Here is a 17,075-nt window from a genome sequence, read left to right as displayed (position 1 = left end):
CTTAGTCGCGGCATGTGGGATCTAGTTCCCTGACCAGGGATCGAACACTGGGTGCCCTGCACTGGGAACGAGTCGTCTTAGCCACTGGACCACCAGGGAAGTCCTGACACTACTTGCTAAAAGCGGTAGTTCTCAAACTCCAGTGTGCATCAAAATCACCTGGAGGTCACGGATGCTCACCAAGAACGTTCATTTCTAACGAGTCCCCAGGTGATACTGATGCTGCGTGCCCGAGGACCAGGCTTTGAGAAGCACTGCTCTCCACCACAGCTCAGCAATTCCTCAGGTCTCAGGTACAGAGCTCACTCAAACCAAATGATACAGACTCCTCTACCTTCTGAAAGGATGCATCAATACCAGTCCTCTGAAAATAAATCAGATCCACTAATAAGACCGCCTACAACATTTAGTCCCCCAAACAGGGGTTGAGACGGTACTTACTGCTGTAAGAAGATTTCAAGGTTTCCATTTCATTAGAACTGCTGCCAAGGACAACCCAGAGATTTTACTGCCCAAATAAAACTGTCTTAAAGTGGCACTGCATGACCTGCCGGGAAGCATGGCTTTCTCCCCTCTCCTTTGAAGTTAAAACTTGAGTTTGTTCACTATGATACTTTGGGGAGACTGAAGAAGCGGAGGAAGAGAGTGGCTGTGGGAGGCTGTGCAGATCCACCAGAGCTGTGTGTATAGAAAGCCTCAGTGGAACCCTCCTGCACTGTTGGTGGGAATGTAAGTTGATACAGCCACTATGGAGAACAGTATGGAGGGTCCTTAAAAAACTAAAAATAGAAATACCATATGACCCAGCAATCCCACTACTAGGCATATACCCTGAGAAAACCATAATTCAAAAAGAGTCATGTACCACAATGTTCACTGCAGCTCTATTTACAATAGCCAGGACATGGAAGCAACCTAAGTGTCCAACGACAGATGAATGGATAAAGAAAATGTGGCACATATATACAATGGAATATTACTCAGCCATAAAAAGAAACGAAATTGAGTGATTTGTAGTGAGGTGGATGGACCTAGAGTCTGTCATACAGAGTGAAGTAAGTCAGAAAGAGAAAAACAAATACCATATGCTAACACATATATATGCAACCTTAAAAAAAAATGGTTCTGGGGCTTCCCTGGTGGCACAGTGGTTGACAGTCTGCCTGCCGATGCAGGGGACATGGGTTCAAGCCCTGGTCCGGGAAGATCCCACATGCCGTGGAGCAACTAAGCCCATGCACCACAACTTCTGAGCCTGTGCTCTAGAGCCCATGAGCCACAACTACTGAGCCCATGTGTCACAACTACTGAAGCCCATGCACCTAGAACCCATGCTCCACAACGAGAAGGCCCCGCAATAAGAAGCCAGCGCATCACAACAAAGAGTAGCCCCCGCTTGCCACAACTAGAGAAAGCCCGCGCACAGCAACAAAAACCCAACACAGCCAAAAATAGATAAATACATAAATAAATTAATTTTAAAAAGACACAGACATAGAGAATGGACTTGCGGACACGGGAAGGGGGAAGGGTAGGCTGGGACGAAGTGAGAGAGTAACACTGACATATATACACTACCAAATGTAAAATAGATAGCAGTGGGAAGCAGCTGCATAGTACAGGGAGATCAGCTCGGTGCTTTGTGTCCACCTGGAGGGGTGGGATAGGGAGGGTGGGAGGGAGACGCAAGAAGGGAGGGGATATGGGGATATATATGTATAGCTGATTCACTTTGTTATAAAGCAGAAAATAACAAACCATTGTAAAGCAATTATACCCCAATAAAGATGTTAAAATAAATAAATAAATAAAATCTAATTAGTAAATTCAAAAAAAAAAGAAATCCTCAGTGCAGAAGTCCTTGATGACCGTTTCAGTGGAAACGTCTGTGGTTGAAATAAAGTTGGCAGATACAGCACAGTGCATGGGATGGGCCCCACGCTGTAGGAGGGCTGTGCTCCCTGGGGGACACGCTCAACCTTGACAGGCGCTGGAGTCTTCCTGAAATGCTCCAGCTCTGGGAGGTTAAAGGCCCCCTTGAGTCTAGAACTTTCAAAGCCAGTTATCATTCACTCAGCCTAGCATGCAAGCCACAGGGTAAAGGCCAGTTAGCCAGTAGTTCTAATGTGACACAATATAGGGAGAATCTCACCTTGGTGAGAAAGCCTACAGGTACATACATGCACACACACAAGCATGGTCCAGCCCCTTGGGGGAGGTTTTGCTTTAGAAGGTCTTTTTTGGAGGAACCCACATGCTGGTTTCCATCCATTCAGGAAAGAGAATGGCAATGCTGGTGAGAGACAGACACATGGACTAATGGCCTATACTCTACCTGGCAGCCACTTGCCCTCTTGGGAACTGACTTTCAAGCTGGCCTGTGGCCAAGACTAGCACCTGGGGGGAGGGAGCAGGGCACAGCCCTCCCCCTCAGGAGCCACCACAAGGAAGGAACTTGCCCCTGCCCCCTCCAAGTGCTGTCACTAGGCACCCTGAAGCCTCGCTAATATTCACCAGGTCATCACAGTGACAAAACGTTGTTGAAAAGTGTCGCTTGTCACCACCTCCCCCTCCCCCGTGCCACACACACACACACACACACACACACACACACACACAATCTCATCCCAGGATAAAAACTTGTCAGCCCTCTTGATCTTTTCCTGACCTTCCTTCTCCCCTCCCCTCTCCCCGGTAAAAAAAAAAAAAAAAAAAAAAAAAATCCCCCTTCCCTGGCACTCTATGTCCCAGCCCACTATCCCCTGTGTTATGATGCATCTGTCACAACCAACCTAAAAAGTAGTTTGTTCCTTTGAGGCAGGATCGGAATTATGCCTTCTTATTTTTCCAATGTCTGCCACGTAACAGTTACTCAAGAAAATGTGAGTGAACTGTACTGTAATGGAATGGATTCGAATGGAATAGAATGAACTGGACTGGACCGGCTTGGAATAGAAGGCAATAGCATGGTCTTCCCACAGTCCCCCTTGCTCAGAGGTCCTCATCCCTGGCTGCACAGTGCAGTCACTTGGCAAGCTTTGAAAACTCAGGCCCAGGCCCCACTCCAGGCCATGTGAATTAGAATCCCTTGGGGTGAAACTCAGGCACTGGTATTTTTTTAAAGCTCACCAGGAGATTTCCATGTGCAGCCAGGGTGGAGAACCACTTCCCTAGCTTTTAACTGGGTGCCAGAGATGCTTGATTCCAGCACGTGGAAGTACCCTAGATGCAGACTACCTGCACCAACCTGGGCCTTCCTCTGACTATGGGGCTCTGCCCTGGCTTCTAGCACATTGCTGCCCTGTGGTCCCAAGAGCTAAGCAGGGTTGCTTGGGTTTGCATTATTCCTCTAGTCACCATCTATGCTGAGAAGTGAGACACATGGAAATGCTCTTCCAAGGCCTCCCTGTTCCACAGATGGCAGCAAGGAAAAGCCTCAGGTTGCATTAGATGCAAGAGAGCTGCAAACACCATCTGAAGAGAACTGTGGGGAACTAGATGCCCACGGCAGACAGGACTGGAAGCCCTGAGTCCACTTGGTCTCAAAGGAGACAACAATCCTCAATGAAACGGTGCTCTTAGAAGAGAAATCTTACATATTCTAAAATTTGGTATCCTACTAAAGAAGTTTGGGTCAAATAAAGTGTATCAGGTATAACCTGATATTATGACAGTTCTGAGTGGTTCCCTTTTAATTCTCTTTATTCTGGAAGCTGGTTTTGAAGGGTTTCTGTGCTGCTTTAAGAGAGCATTATAAACTGGGTATTGTTAATCCCACCCCACCCCCTGAAGCAGGACTAGCTCTCCTGCAGCTGGAAAAATGTGTGAAGGTCAGAAAGATTTGTACCACTTCCTAACATGAGCACAACTTCTCAGCATAATGCGGCAAATGCTCTTAAGATAAAGAAACCCTGTTGTATCCATGCTCTGGAACCATCTGATGCTCTGTCCTCCGTTTGAGGGGACCTGCCTCGTCACTGCTGACCTCACCATCCTACAAAGGCCACACTGGGATTTCAGTGCCCAGGGAGCCCTCCAAGCCTCTCCTCTTCAGGAGACTGCGGCTCCCGGGTTCACTGGACCAGGTCTTAGGTAGTCTTCTCCCCGTGGACAGGTGACTGTAGGTGGTTGGAGAGGCGGAGCAAGTCTGCTCTCCGGAAGGAAAAACAATCCTGTGATTGCAGGCCCTCCTCTGCCTCTGACTTTCTGGGGGGCCTCAGCAGAGTTTGGGGGGCTTGAACGTGTCCCGGGGAAGGAGCATCCTCAACCTGGCACAGGCGTGAGGGGCTTCCCAACCTCCATAGGGAGTCCCCCTGCCCCTCCCAGAGTGCCATCCAGAGCCCCCTTTTCAAAATCCTGCTGCTGCCTCTGCAAATGTCAAAGGCCTGAACACAGATACTTGGTCTTCGTTCCAAAGCCAGACTCCCCCTTTCCCATCACTAGATAGAGTTAGTCACAGACTGTCAGCTCCTCCTTCAGACCCCCTCTCATGTAGTCTTCCTTCCTTTCCATTTCCACCATCCAAGGCTTGAGGCCCATCACCTCACCCCTCCAAATGCTCTCCTGCTTCAGTCCTCCCCACACTTCTCTGACCAGGGGCTCCTCCCCGGTCAGTAGCCAGAAATGCCCCCCCATTGCCTCTAGGCCAGTGATCCTCAAAATGGTCCCAGACCAACAGCAGCAGCAGCACCTGGGAACCTGTCAGAAACTCAAGTGCTCAGGCCCACCCCCAGACGGACTGGATCAGAAACCCAGTAGGTGGGACCCAGCAATCAGTGTAGCAAATCCCACAGGGAACACTAATGCCAGCTCAAGGTTGAGAACTACTGGTCTAGGATAAATTCTAAATGCCTTATGTTGGCACCCAGGGCCCCGCCTCATCTAATCCAGACACCTGTCCATTCAGTTCATCACCCATCTCCATCCCCCAGTCGGCTCGTGGGCCCCTTACCTCGGGAAGGACCTGGCCAGGAGGCTTTGCCATCACTCCTCCCACCTAGAACCTGAGGCCCACTCCCTTCAGCTCTACCCGAAGGACCTGCCCCACCCCATCAGACCCCAGAGCCACTCCCTGCTCTCCCCATCAGTCACCCTGCAGGCTCCAGCACACCTTCCTTCCCCTGCGAACCCGGACTGCCTTCCGAGACAGGGCCCACATAGTATTTCTCTTTGAGGCTCGTTGGGAGCCTACCAGCGGGTCCTACACATGGCAGCTGTGTGATAATGATCTGTTCATTTAGTCAACTATGTTGACTGATTGCTTGATTTATAACTGGAAAAGCCCGGGAATGGCCTGTGGGGCAAGAGAAGAAATGTGTTTTCAATGCCTTAATGTGCCAGGCTCTCACTAAATGATTTCGGACTTTATCTTACTTCATTCTCTCAACAGCCACACAAAGCCAATGTTATTTACCCTTGTATGGCTGCAGACAGGGAGGTTCAAAGGAGGTAAGCAACTTGCTCAAGATCACAGCCCGGAACGGCTGTTCAGTCTCACTTGCTAAAGAACAGGAGTGTGACGGTGCAATTGTGTGCCCATGTGCAGAAGTGTGCACGGGGAAAGGTTAACCGCTGACTCCGAGTGGTTCCCTCAGACATACTGGCTGCAAAAACATCTCCTGTTGCACACATCCAAGGTCAGGCAGCTGCAGTATCTCAGAGTTCAGGAAATAAGCTCCAAGAATGCAATCAGTCTAAGAAGACGTCTTCAGTTCATCATCCCATCTTGTATTTCTTTTTCTTTTATAAAATGTTGCCAACTAAATAAAAGTTCAGGTGGGAAACTCTAGTTACGTACCCTAGGTAAATAATGAGGTAGGGTTAGGTATCCTAGGTGACACTCATGGGCAACCTGATGCCCATGAGCGATGGGTATAGAAAGTCACCATGAGGCAGAGTGAACATCCTTCCAGAGGAGGCCGTGGGAGGCCTTAGAATTCTCTGCTCCAAGTTCTCCCCTTTAATTCTTCCACACCCCAAATTTCACAACTGTTGTTTCCCTTCCTACTTTCCTTAACATCCACTCAATTGTTTCTTTTTACAAAGTTTTAAAAAATATACTTTGCATTTAACAAGTATATTTATGCTGTGCATGATAAATTCTTCAGTAATATTAATTGATGAATGACTAAGGACTATGTGCCTTCCCCACACCTGTATCAATATAATGATGCAAGATAACATGGCTTGGTCTATTTGCTCCCTTTCAAATGGTCTCCCCATCGTATACTTTTTGCCAAGACCAATTCCTACTCAGCTGTCAGTGATCGAGTGATGTTGCATTAAAAAGCTGGGCAATTTTGGGTCAAGGAAAAGTGAGTTGGGTAGCTCTAAAGGGAAAGGCAGCAACCTCCCAAACCAGCTCCTTCATCGTTGAAGTCAGGCTGCCCTCTTGAGAACGCGGTCCCCCAACTCTTCTAAGCCACCTGCTCACTGCCTGGCTGGACTCAGCCCCCCTGTTCTTACCTAGACTACACTTCTTCCCCTATGGTAAAGGTGAGCATTCTTACAGACTGGGAGGAAGAGCTATGGGAACTAAGACTGTGGGGAGCAGCACAGGTGAAGGACGACCACAAGGGCCCCCGCGCTGCGGTCAGGCACCAGACAGAGCCAGGGCAGCTGGGCCATCAGGACCCCAGTGAGCGGCCTGGGTGAGAGAGACCACAAGCCAGCCCCCTATGGAGCATGGCTGTGACTCCAGAGAAGGCACGCTGGGACTATCCTTGACCTTCTGTCCCTCCAGGGTGGCCTGGAAAATGGGCCACAGCCCAGAGCTCCTGGGTGTCCTCTCTGGTCCCGACATCTCACCCATAGTGCATCCCTGCAGGCCACGGCCTCAGCCAAGAAGGGGTGGACAGACTCTGGGCGGTGGACTCCCCTGAGCTCAGTATTCATGAAGGAAGAGTGGCCACTGCTCAGCAGACCAGACCCCTCCTCTCTGTCCACCTCTCCTCACGTGTGGGGATGAAAACAGCCCCTCCAACCACTCATTTCAGACAAGCAGCATAGAGAGTCTTTTCAGAGACTGACACTCACTCTATCTCCGAAGTTCCACCTCCACTGCCTGCTCTGGTGAACTTTAACCTGAAGTTTCTTCGAATTCTGCTGGCCTTCCATGATCTGGTCCCATTCACACGAGGCAGCTGATCCAAACTCACATTAATCCTCTGGGAGGAAAAATACCTTCCTCATATGCCCAAAGTTCATCGCTTTGAAGTTATACGGTTACAGAAACTCTTCCAAAAACCTATGTTATGTCTGAGGACTCTCTGAAATGTAAATAAAATGAAGATGCATAAACATAAAACAGTTAATACCTGAGCCCACGGTCTCTGAAGATCCAAAAAGTGCAGCTTGCACAGCTTTTCAAGATAAGATACAGGATAAATACCACAGACCCGCCCCTCTGCCCCCTGTCAAAAGCGGGGCGTGGGGAGGGAGCAAAATGGAGCATGAGATTTACTTCCCCTGACCCATAAACAATTAATTAAGTAATGATCTAATCATGCATCTCCTTTAAACAGGTACCAAATGTCTCTGGAGACAGACAGCACAGGGAACAGAGCCTGCATGCCCTGCCCCGCAGGCAACACTCCTCACTAAGCCATTCTGGAGATGTGAGATGCAGCAGGATTTAATTCATACTCAACATTGGAATAAAGTTTTATTGAACACAGCCAGGTCCATCTGTTTCTTTACCTTCTATGGCTGCTTTTGCACTAAAAGGGCAGTGTTGATTAGTTGTGACAGAGACCATATGGCCTACAAAGTGGAAAATGTTTATTACTTGGTCCTTTACAGAAAATGTTTGCCAACCCCTGCTCTACATGATTCTTTAGACACAAGGAGGCTTTGGAATGCTCCCAACTGTGGGCACCAAAACTCATCTACTGGGCATCACTCCTCCCCTACACCTCGTGGTTGAGCCAGTCCTCAAAAACACACAACAGGCGTGCCACATCTCTATGGTGCTTCCACCGTGGTCCAGAAGGACTAACACTGCATTACCGCCCAGCTGAACTGTCTCAAGCACGTTGGGGAACCAAAATCAAAGTAAGGTGGAGTGCGATGCAAACCTGGTTAGCCTATGTTCTGTTGCTTTCTTTTCTAGAAAGGCAGGACCACCTTGTCACCAAGAGGTCCTCTCCAAATCACCTGCTGTCTCTGGCCTCCTGGCCTTCTGCCCTTCCTCTATAGGGTGTACTTAGGAAGAAATGTCCAATGTTCAGCTTACACAAATGGGATGATCAAGGCAGACTAAACAACAGAAGTGTCTGCTCAAGCAGAAATTAAAATCTAAAGTCTTAGAGGTCCCTCCGCAGTTGGCACACACTGAACTCAGCCTCTTGGCCTCGTTCCTTTATCTAAAGCACAGCGCCCTCACATGGTGCCAAAGGGAAGGACAGTCTTCCTGAAAACCTGGAGGACGGAAGGGAACTCTCACTGCTCAGATGCCATCTGTGAGAGGGCCCAGTACTCACTCTGAGGATTTTAAATCAATGTTATCCAGATTTCCACCCTCGGCTCCTTCACAGATAGCGCCTTGCTGGAAACTTTACACCAAGAAGTATAAACTCTGACCTCTACAGAAACTCACTAAACCGCAGCAAATGGGATTCAGATGTTTCCATGTTCAGTACAGTGATGTGACCTAGACTTTAAACACTTTGGCAAAAACAGGAAAAATGATGTGGGCCTTCCAGTCCCTCCCAGAACATGATACAGCCTTGACCCGAGTCCTTCAGTGACCTGAGCCTTTTTCACCCCTACTTAAGCCTCCTCACCCATAGCCCACATTCCCCGCCCCTGTTCCACATTAGCTCCTACTAGGCCCCCTCCACGGTCCATTTTCCTTGTTTAACCAAAGAAGCCAATTTCTCCCAGCCCAGCAAAAGGAGATCACATTCTGATGAGGACTCAAAAAATCCTAAAAGGGGAACTGGTGAAGGCCAAGTCTTGGGAATTACTTCCCAAGTTCCCCTACACTGCTGGTAAGAGAGCAGAAGTCTCATATAAAGACTTGGACCCTCAGGGTTTCTGGCTTTGTTGCAGATTCGTGCCAACTTGTTGCACACTATGTGGATAAGAGCTAGAGAATTCTAGACGGTGGAGCAAGATAAGGTGGAGGTGGGGGAAGCAGTTTCTTGTGCCAGGGAAGCACAGACACAAAAGAATATCAGAAACCACTTCCCCATAAGACAGAGGAACATTCTCTGAGCCCACCCCAGGCTCTGACGGGTGGGGGCAGCCCATCTGCCAGCCATCTGCGCTCTATGGGGGCACGATGGAGAAGCTGGGAAGTGTTTGTCTGGGCACCAGTGTAGCCAAGTGAGCCAGTGTGAGCACAGGCAGGGTAGAGGCGCACAAGAACTTCCTCCACCCCTCGGAGCACTGCCACGGGTGCCGCAAATGCAGCAGGGTGGGGTGGCGGAGGAATTACTGCCACATTGAGGGAGCTTCTGGGGATGACATTGTTCATCACCAATGTAAGCATTCCTCAGGCCTGGCTGACGGTGAGTGCCAGACAAATGTCTGCTTGCAGTATAAGGTAAAAATATTAGAGACACCCTCCCTCTCCTGGTTCTCACGTTTCAACTAAGAAGAGTAGGTTAGTGGCCCGTCGGGGGACCCCTCCAAATATACTTTTCCAGGTACATAAAGACTCAAAAGGACAGAAAGGAGGTCAATGCTCCATCCCCACATCCAAAAATAGGTGAGCTATACACATATAGATAGGTGTTCCTCATGACACGCACACATACACACCTGTGCAGATGCAAATAGAGTTCTCTCTACACCTGGGTCAAGCGCACCTCTCAGTCTAGGGGCTTGACGGATTTCATCTCTGCTGAACATGTGCTCCCTGGGCGGGCTGCGGCGTATCTCGCTATGTAACCCCATATCGGCGCTGGCCTGGCGCACCTCTGAGGCTTAGGACGGCCAGTGGAAGGTACTGGATAACAGGTCGCTTCCCCTTTCTAGCCCTCTGCTCATAGACCCTCTGGAAGGTTGGGGGTGCTCTCTCCCGCCAGCGGCAGAGCACGCCGGAGGCCCCACCCCAATCCCAGCCCCCCCCCGGGAACCACCCCTCACCCCCACCCTCGGCGCCGCGACAGATCGCCAGGCAGACCCGGAGGGGGAGCGAGCAGTACCAGGCCGCCGGCGGCGCCGCAGGCGCTAAGCGAGACGAAAGAGCCGGGGTAGCCGAGCACGCTGCCAGAGTAGAAGCACAGCTCTGTGGGGCGTCCGCGGCGCCCGGCTGCGCCGGTCTCCTCCACCTCGAAGCCGCCGGACAGGAAGCGCAGGTCACGGCGCAGCTGCAAGTACAGGTCGCGCCCAAAGGCCGGCAGGTGCAGCAGCAGGGCGCGCTCGCCGGGCCGGGCGCGCGGGACGGCTGGGGGCGCGCGGGGGCGCCGGCGCCTGCGGGGCCCTGGAGCGCCGGGCAGCGGCGGCAGGTGCACGTCTTCCGGGAGCACCCGCCGCGGGAGCACCACCTCCACGTCGGCCGCCGCGTCGCCGACAGCTGCGGGGAGAAAGGAGACGCGTCAGCGCGGCGGGGCCCGCCCTCCGGCCCGCCGGGCGCAGGGTCCAGCGCTGGGCATCCAGCTCCAGCTCGGAGACAGCGCGGCCCCGAGCCGGCTCGCTCTTCCATTCCCTCGCCCCAGCACCTCCATGCCAGCCAGAGCCTCCGCCCGTGCCCCGCGCCACCGCCGGAACGGTCTCCGGCGCGGCCGCCCGACCACCTCCGGGGACGCGGCCGCGGCATCGGCGTCCGGAGAACCGGCGGCGGCGCGGCCTCCCGGCAACCGCCCGGAGCCCAGTCCTCCGGCCGCGGCCGGCGCCCACTCGACCCCGGAGCTGTCAGCGGTTTGCCGCCGGAGCCGGGCCGCGCGGGCAGGCGGAGGCCGCCAGGATGCCTCCGGAGGGCAGGGGGAAGGTGGCCGCGAGAGGCACAGGCGAAGAAGAGGCAGTGGGAGAGGGAGCGCTACCTGTGCCCGGGTCCAGTCCCCAAACCAGCAGCAGCAGCAAGGGCAGGACGAGAGGAGGCAGCAGGGCGCCGTCACACATGGTACTTGGGAGGAGTAGCCCCCCCCCGCCTCCCCGGACGGTCGCGGCGGAGTAGGAGCGCGCGAGGCGGCGGCGCCAGCCGGAGTGAGCCCTCCAGTCTTTGGAGAAAGTAATTAGCGCTGCGGACAAACCCAACGTGGTAAATCCCAAGCCCCGCCTTCTCCTCGGAAAGCGGGAGGTGATTGGACTCTCGCTTTCCCCTGCCCCGCCTCCCGCTTCTCTATTGGCTAGTGTGGGTCTAAACCAGGGTGCGTAGTTAGGTTGCAAGCACTTTCTTACACGTGGTTTCTGGGCAGTGGCGGGGATGGGACACCAGGTGGCGCAAGGGAGCCGTCTGGAGCAGCGCGATCCCAGAGGACCCGGGAAGACACCTGGCTGGTCTTCAGACTTTGTCCCCATTTTCGAAACCCTCTCTGATCCTGCTGCTCAGCTTCCCAAGAAGACAGGCCACAAATCGTCCTAGCCAACCGAGTTCACCCGTAAAAGCACCTTCTCTCTGCATCTAAAGTAAAACCAGTTTTGGTTGTTTGTGGGTGGGCACTTTCATGCACAATGTGCACAACTTTGCGCCGGATGCTACCTCCAAAGCGCAGTGTTTATGCAAACCCTTCACACCCCTGTCGTCTTTATTCTCACGGCAGCCCGTGGAACAGGCGAGATCACACCCTCTTACAGACTGAGAAACTGAGGGAGAGAGAGTTTAAGGAGCTTACTAAGTTACCCAGTGAGTTTCTGTCAAAACAAGAGCTAGAATTTGTGGTCCAGATTTCTGGCCCGGTGCTGCTCGCTACAAACAAGAGCCCTCCAAGGCAGGCAAGAAGGAACATTAGCCCGGTGTTACAGGTTAGGAAACGGGCACAAAGTGGCAAAGGCCGGACTCAAACCCAAGTCTTCTGGCAACAGAGTGAGTTCATTCTTTTCCCACCAGGGTATAACTGAGGTCTGCAAGAAAGGTGATTCCCTTAGCTTCCTAAGGAACGTCTTGTAGAAAACAAAACAAAACAGAATGAACTGAAGTGGTCGCTCCCCTTCCTTCCCTGTCCTGCCCATTTCTGTTTTCTCAATGCAGAGGGGCTACAGCACTCCTATTGGACTCTGCTGAGGGCCTCTCAGAATCTAAAATTCATCACAAGGATTACATGTCATCAGAAGGAATCCAGAGGTGAACACTGTCCAGCTTTCATGACATTTAATCAACCCTAGGAGTGGACTGTGTCACTGATTCTCAATAAAGCCTAGCACTCTCACTACTGCAAACTTGCTGCTCTGTGTTTCCCTGGGGTGTGGCTGGTGGAATCATTTCCTGCTCTGTCGACCCCACCCTCCACTGCTCCAGGGGCTGCCACTCACTGCTGGGCATCTAAAGTTCCTGGAAGCCTCCACACACGTCCTGCTCATGGACAGGTTTGGGTCTTTTTTCCTCTCCTTTGACAGCAGCCTCAGCCAACTGAAATTTCAGCAGCATCTTCTGGTGGCACAAGATATCATGGTGAGCTTTTTGGTGTAGGTTTGTTGGCCAAAGAGCCACCTCAAAGGCCTGCCACTGAAAGCCAGGGAGTAGCAGCCCCACTGCCTCGCAAGAACAATTTTGCTATTGGAGTCCGCCTGAAGTAATAGTCATCAACCTATCAGATAGATGATGCTCAAATGCATTAGTCTGTAGGGACACACAAACTGAAACAACAGCAAGATGCCATTTCATCTTCCGGCCTGTCCAAAACTAAAGGGCTTGGAAATATCAAGGATTGGAGAGGACACTCTCCTGCCCATGGGTGGGGGTGTAAATTGGCACGGCCACTTTGAAGAACAAGTGGGCAAACTGCAGTCAAGTTTAAAATGTACACACCCTAGAACTCTGCTATTCCACTCTTGTTAACTAACACAGTTAGTGGTAGTTAGCAAGAGTGGAATAGCAGAGTTAACTGGCATGTGTAGAAGAATGCTCACCACAGCACATTATTAAGAGCAAAAAACTGCAAAAACCTGAATGTTAATCATTAGATAAATGGCTAATTGAGTCCAGAAATAAACCCATGCATAGACAATCAACTAATATTTGACAAGGTAGCCAAAAATACTCAAGGAAAAAGGGTAGTCTCTTTAATAAATGGTGGTGGGAAAACTAGATACCCATATGCAAAAAAAAAAAAAAAGAACTTGGACCCCATCTTACACCACTCACAAAAAAAAAAACACAAAAACTTGAAATAGATTAAAGATAAATGTAAAACTTGAAACTGTAAAATGTGTAGAAGAAAACAAAGGGAAAAATCTCCTTGACATTGGTCTTTGTAACAATTTCTTAGATGACAACAAAAGTGCAAGAAACAAAGCAAAAATCAACAAATGGGACTATATCAAATCTAAAAGTTTCTTCATAGCAAAGGAAACCATCAACAAAATGAAAAGTCTACCTACAGTATGGGAAAAAATATTTACAGACCATATATCTGATAAGGAGTTAGTATCCAAAATATATAGGAAATTCATACAACTCATTAGAAAAAATAATAATAATCCAGTTTAAAAAAGGGAAAAGAACCTGAATAGACATTTTTCTAAAGAAAATGTCATACAAATGGCCAACAAGTACATGAAAAGGTGTTCAAGATCACTAATCATCACGGAAATGTGAATAAAAACCACAATGAGATATCACCTCAAACCTTTTAGGATGTCTATTACCAAAAAAACAAGAGACAACAAGTGTTGGCAAGGATGTGGAGAAGAGGGAACTCTTGTGCACTTTTGGAGAGAATCTAAATTGGTGCAGCCACTATGAAAAGCAGTATAGAAAAAAAAATTCCATGGTACTACCACATGATCCAGCAATTCCACTTCTGGGTGTATATCTGAAGGAAGACATTAAACTAAGTTAAATAAGTCAGTCACAAAAAGACAAATACTGTATGATTCCACTTATATGAAGTACCTAGAGTAGTCACTTTCATAGAGACAGAAGAGAGAATGGTGGGTACTAGGGGCTGGCAGGAGCAGCAGCAAGGATTTAGTGTTTAATGGGTACGAAGTTTCAGTTCGGGAAGATGAAAAAGCTCTGAAGACGGATGGTGGTGATGGCTGCACAACAATGAGAATGTACTTGAAGCCACTGAACTGTACACTTCAAATGGTTTAAATGGTAAATTTTATGTTATGTACATTTTCCCACAATAAAAAAAATTGCTTAAAAAAGGAAATCATTACTATTTGCTATGATCTCATGTCATCATAACACACAAATTTCCTGGTCTTAATTTTGTGGAAGGGCAGGACTTAATCTCATTTCACAGATGGAGGAGGGCTGGGGGTGGGGGTGGGGAGGGGATAAAAAGCAAGCAAACAAGCAGGCAGAAGCCCTACAGGTGACAATGGCAGTCTGAATGTGATGTATGGGAAGCCCTCTTTTTTGTCTGGGAATCAAAACAGTTTGTTGTGCTCACGGATGAGAAGGATCCTAAACTTTTCAGCTTGTCCACTGCTTTTTCTGAACTGCCCCTTTCTGGTGGGCAGTGACCTTTTCTGATCATGTTGTCTGGAACTGACCCCCAGTAAGTCGATTATATTGACTCTCCTGGCCTCTCGGATACTCCCTGTTTGGACGCTGGTCTCCATCATCATGACCACTGCTATTGTTAATGAAAGCAAGACAGTCCCAAAAGCAGCACAGATTCTGCCAAGAGACACCATGTTCAACTGCCAAAGTTAGAAATAGAGGGCCAAAGACACAGACTGGGCAGAGCACAAAGAGGACTGCAGGCACTTAGGCAGAACGCGACCCTCCGTAATCCCCCCACTCAGAGCTTTCTTGAGCTGGTAATTGATGGGTCCAGGTGTCAAGACTCACGTGTAAACTAGATCTGCGTGTAAGTGGAAGGAGACCCTGTGCCGTAGATATCACTAGGCATTGGTGGGGTGGTGAGGAGAGAGGGGGATTCCACATGACAGCCTCCTCTTACTAAATTCACTTCCTTTTGAGGCAAACAACCTTCCTTCCTGGGAGCCAGTGAGATGCCACATCCTCTCCAGCAGGGGGCGTCCAGCATCAGTCCTGTCTCCCTGCTTTCTCCAAAGACCTGGTTTTTCTAATTTATATTTTACTCTTTCCCTGTTGAGCTTGGATCCCAAATTTCAGCTTCTTGGCTAGCATCCCAACCCCCTGAGTGAATACTGCCAAACTCTCCCTGTGGGGTCTCCAGGCCCCTCCCTGGTTCCAGGAATTCTGGCAGTGTCAGTTCACTATGAATGGGTGCCCCAGCTGCACGAGGCCATTCCTGCCTGACTCTAGGAATGGCCCTGTCTGGGAATTCCTGCTGCCCTCCATTCCTGCTCACCCAATCAAGTCCCTGTTCTGATATTGCTGAACAAGCCCAAGTTACTACCCCTTTGAACACTGATTTTTCAGTCTAGCTGTTACTTGTTCAGTCAGGGTTGTACTAAGGTATTTCTAGCCCTTACCCTTTCCCAACATCTTGGCTCTTCCCCTCCTCCAGACTGTGCCTCTGAGGTCTCAGCCTGCCTTGGAACTGAGTGTCCGTGGCCTTCAAGTGTCCCCATTGTTGAAAATACAACTCCATCCTCATGTCCTTCTGAAGGTCACCAGAGGCACCATCTGACCAGGAGGCAGCCCTTGCAGCCCCCATGTCTGAATGAGCAGGATAAGGGCCTTTAGTGCTAGACTTGAGCTCAGAGCTCTATCCCAACCAACTCCTCTTGCCCAAGGACAATTGAGAAAAGCAACATATTTTTCATTGTTCTGCAGCACACCTTTCCTTTCTTCCATGTCTTCCCCTTCTTTTAGCATTTCCCCTCAAGATTCCTGAGCCCTTTCTCTCCTAGTCCTTCCTTTGCTCAAGGAAAGCACCTTGTCTGGTATACAAGGCTAGGCTAACACATAATGCAAGTAAAGGCTGAAAAACAGGATAGACACAAATCTATATTTGATTTAGTAAATGCAAATGGTGATGGCTGAAATTGGTGTGATGATAGAATATTCAATATGTGGGACTGGATGGCTGTCTAGAAACTTGGGCAAAACCTACATTAGATTCTATGATGGTTTTTAAATATATCTGTTAATTATGACCCTATTCCCTTCAACAGGTGGAACCTAATTCTTCTGCTTAGAAAGTGTAGAGGACTTGCTTCTAATGAATAGAGTGTGTTAGGAGTGATGCTCTGTGATTTCTGGGGGTAGGTCATAAAAAGAATGCGCCTCTGCCTGTCTTTCTCTCAGATTATTTACTTTGGTAGAAACCAGTGGCATGAGGACACTCAAGCAGCCCTGTGGAAATGCCCATGAAAAGGAAACCAATATGCCAGAACTAAATGACTAGCCATGTGAGGGAGCCACTTCGGAAGCAGATCCTCCAGCCTCAGTCAAGTTTTCAGATGATTTCAGCCCCCAGCCTTAAGAGTCTGCCCCAAACATGTGAGCAGAAACAAGCCATCCCCACTGTGCCCTGGCTGAATCCATGACCCACAAAAACCAAAAGAAAATAAATTATAATTAGTTTTTTAAGGCTTTAAGGTTTTTGGTGGTGTATAATTTGTCATCCAGCAATAGCTAACTAATACAGACTCATAACACATACTAAAATTAATTCCAAAATAGATTAAAGATTGATATGAAAACATTCATATAAATGTAGGAGGTGGCCATCAGGAGTTCAGTGTACTTAGAAGGAAAATGCAGGGTGAGCAAGTTGACTACATTCACAAGAGCAGCCAGACAATTGGTTGGTCCCTGTGCATGGCTCCTACACCAAGACTTGACCCAGGTCCATGGATGAAACTGACCAGCTTGCCTTGGAAGCAATGAGTGTGGATGCTTGGATGCGTGAGCACATGTGTTAGGCACCATCAGAGAGAAACTGGGAGTCCTAGTACCCAAGGTAAACGGAAACACTTTTTTAAAATGTCATACAAGAAGGAAATATAATCATAATATGTGCTTGGCTCTGCAGAGAACAACTTTTACATACTTATTATAATGTAAACACTGTGAGATT

General features: G+C 49.4%; 1 protein-coding gene across 4 annotated transcripts in view; it reads right to left on the bottom strand.

The window, feature by feature from the left end:
• Nucleotides 1–11,165, bottom strand: part of ADAMTS17 (ADAM metallopeptidase with thrombospondin type 1 motif 17) — a 355,712-nt gene extending 344,547 nt beyond the window's left edge. For 3 of the 4 annotated variants that reach the window (XM_033852069.2, XM_033852070.2, XM_073801336.1), the window contains exons 1-2: nt 10,989–11,165; nt 10,152–10,522 (exon numbers count right to left, since the gene is read on the bottom strand). In XM_033852069.2, coding sequence (XP_033707960.1) covers nt 10,152–10,522; nt 10,989–11,067 — 450 coding nt within the window. In that variant the 5' untranslated portion in view covers nt 11,068–11,165. The remainder of the gene's footprint in view (nt 1–10,151; nt 10,523–10,988) is intronic. The other variant, XM_019945892.3, reaches the window with a different exon arrangement.
• Nucleotides 11,166–17,075: the final 5,910 nt, after the last annotated feature.

This window comes from Tursiops truncatus, chromosome 2 (assembly GCF_011762595.2).
Source record: "Tursiops truncatus isolate mTurTru1 chromosome 2, mTurTru1.mat.Y, whole genome shotgun sequence".
NCBI classification, from domain to species: Eukaryota; Metazoa; Chordata; class Mammalia; order Artiodactyla; family Delphinidae; genus Tursiops; species Tursiops truncatus.
This window is presented reverse-complemented; position numbering and strand designations above follow the sequence as displayed.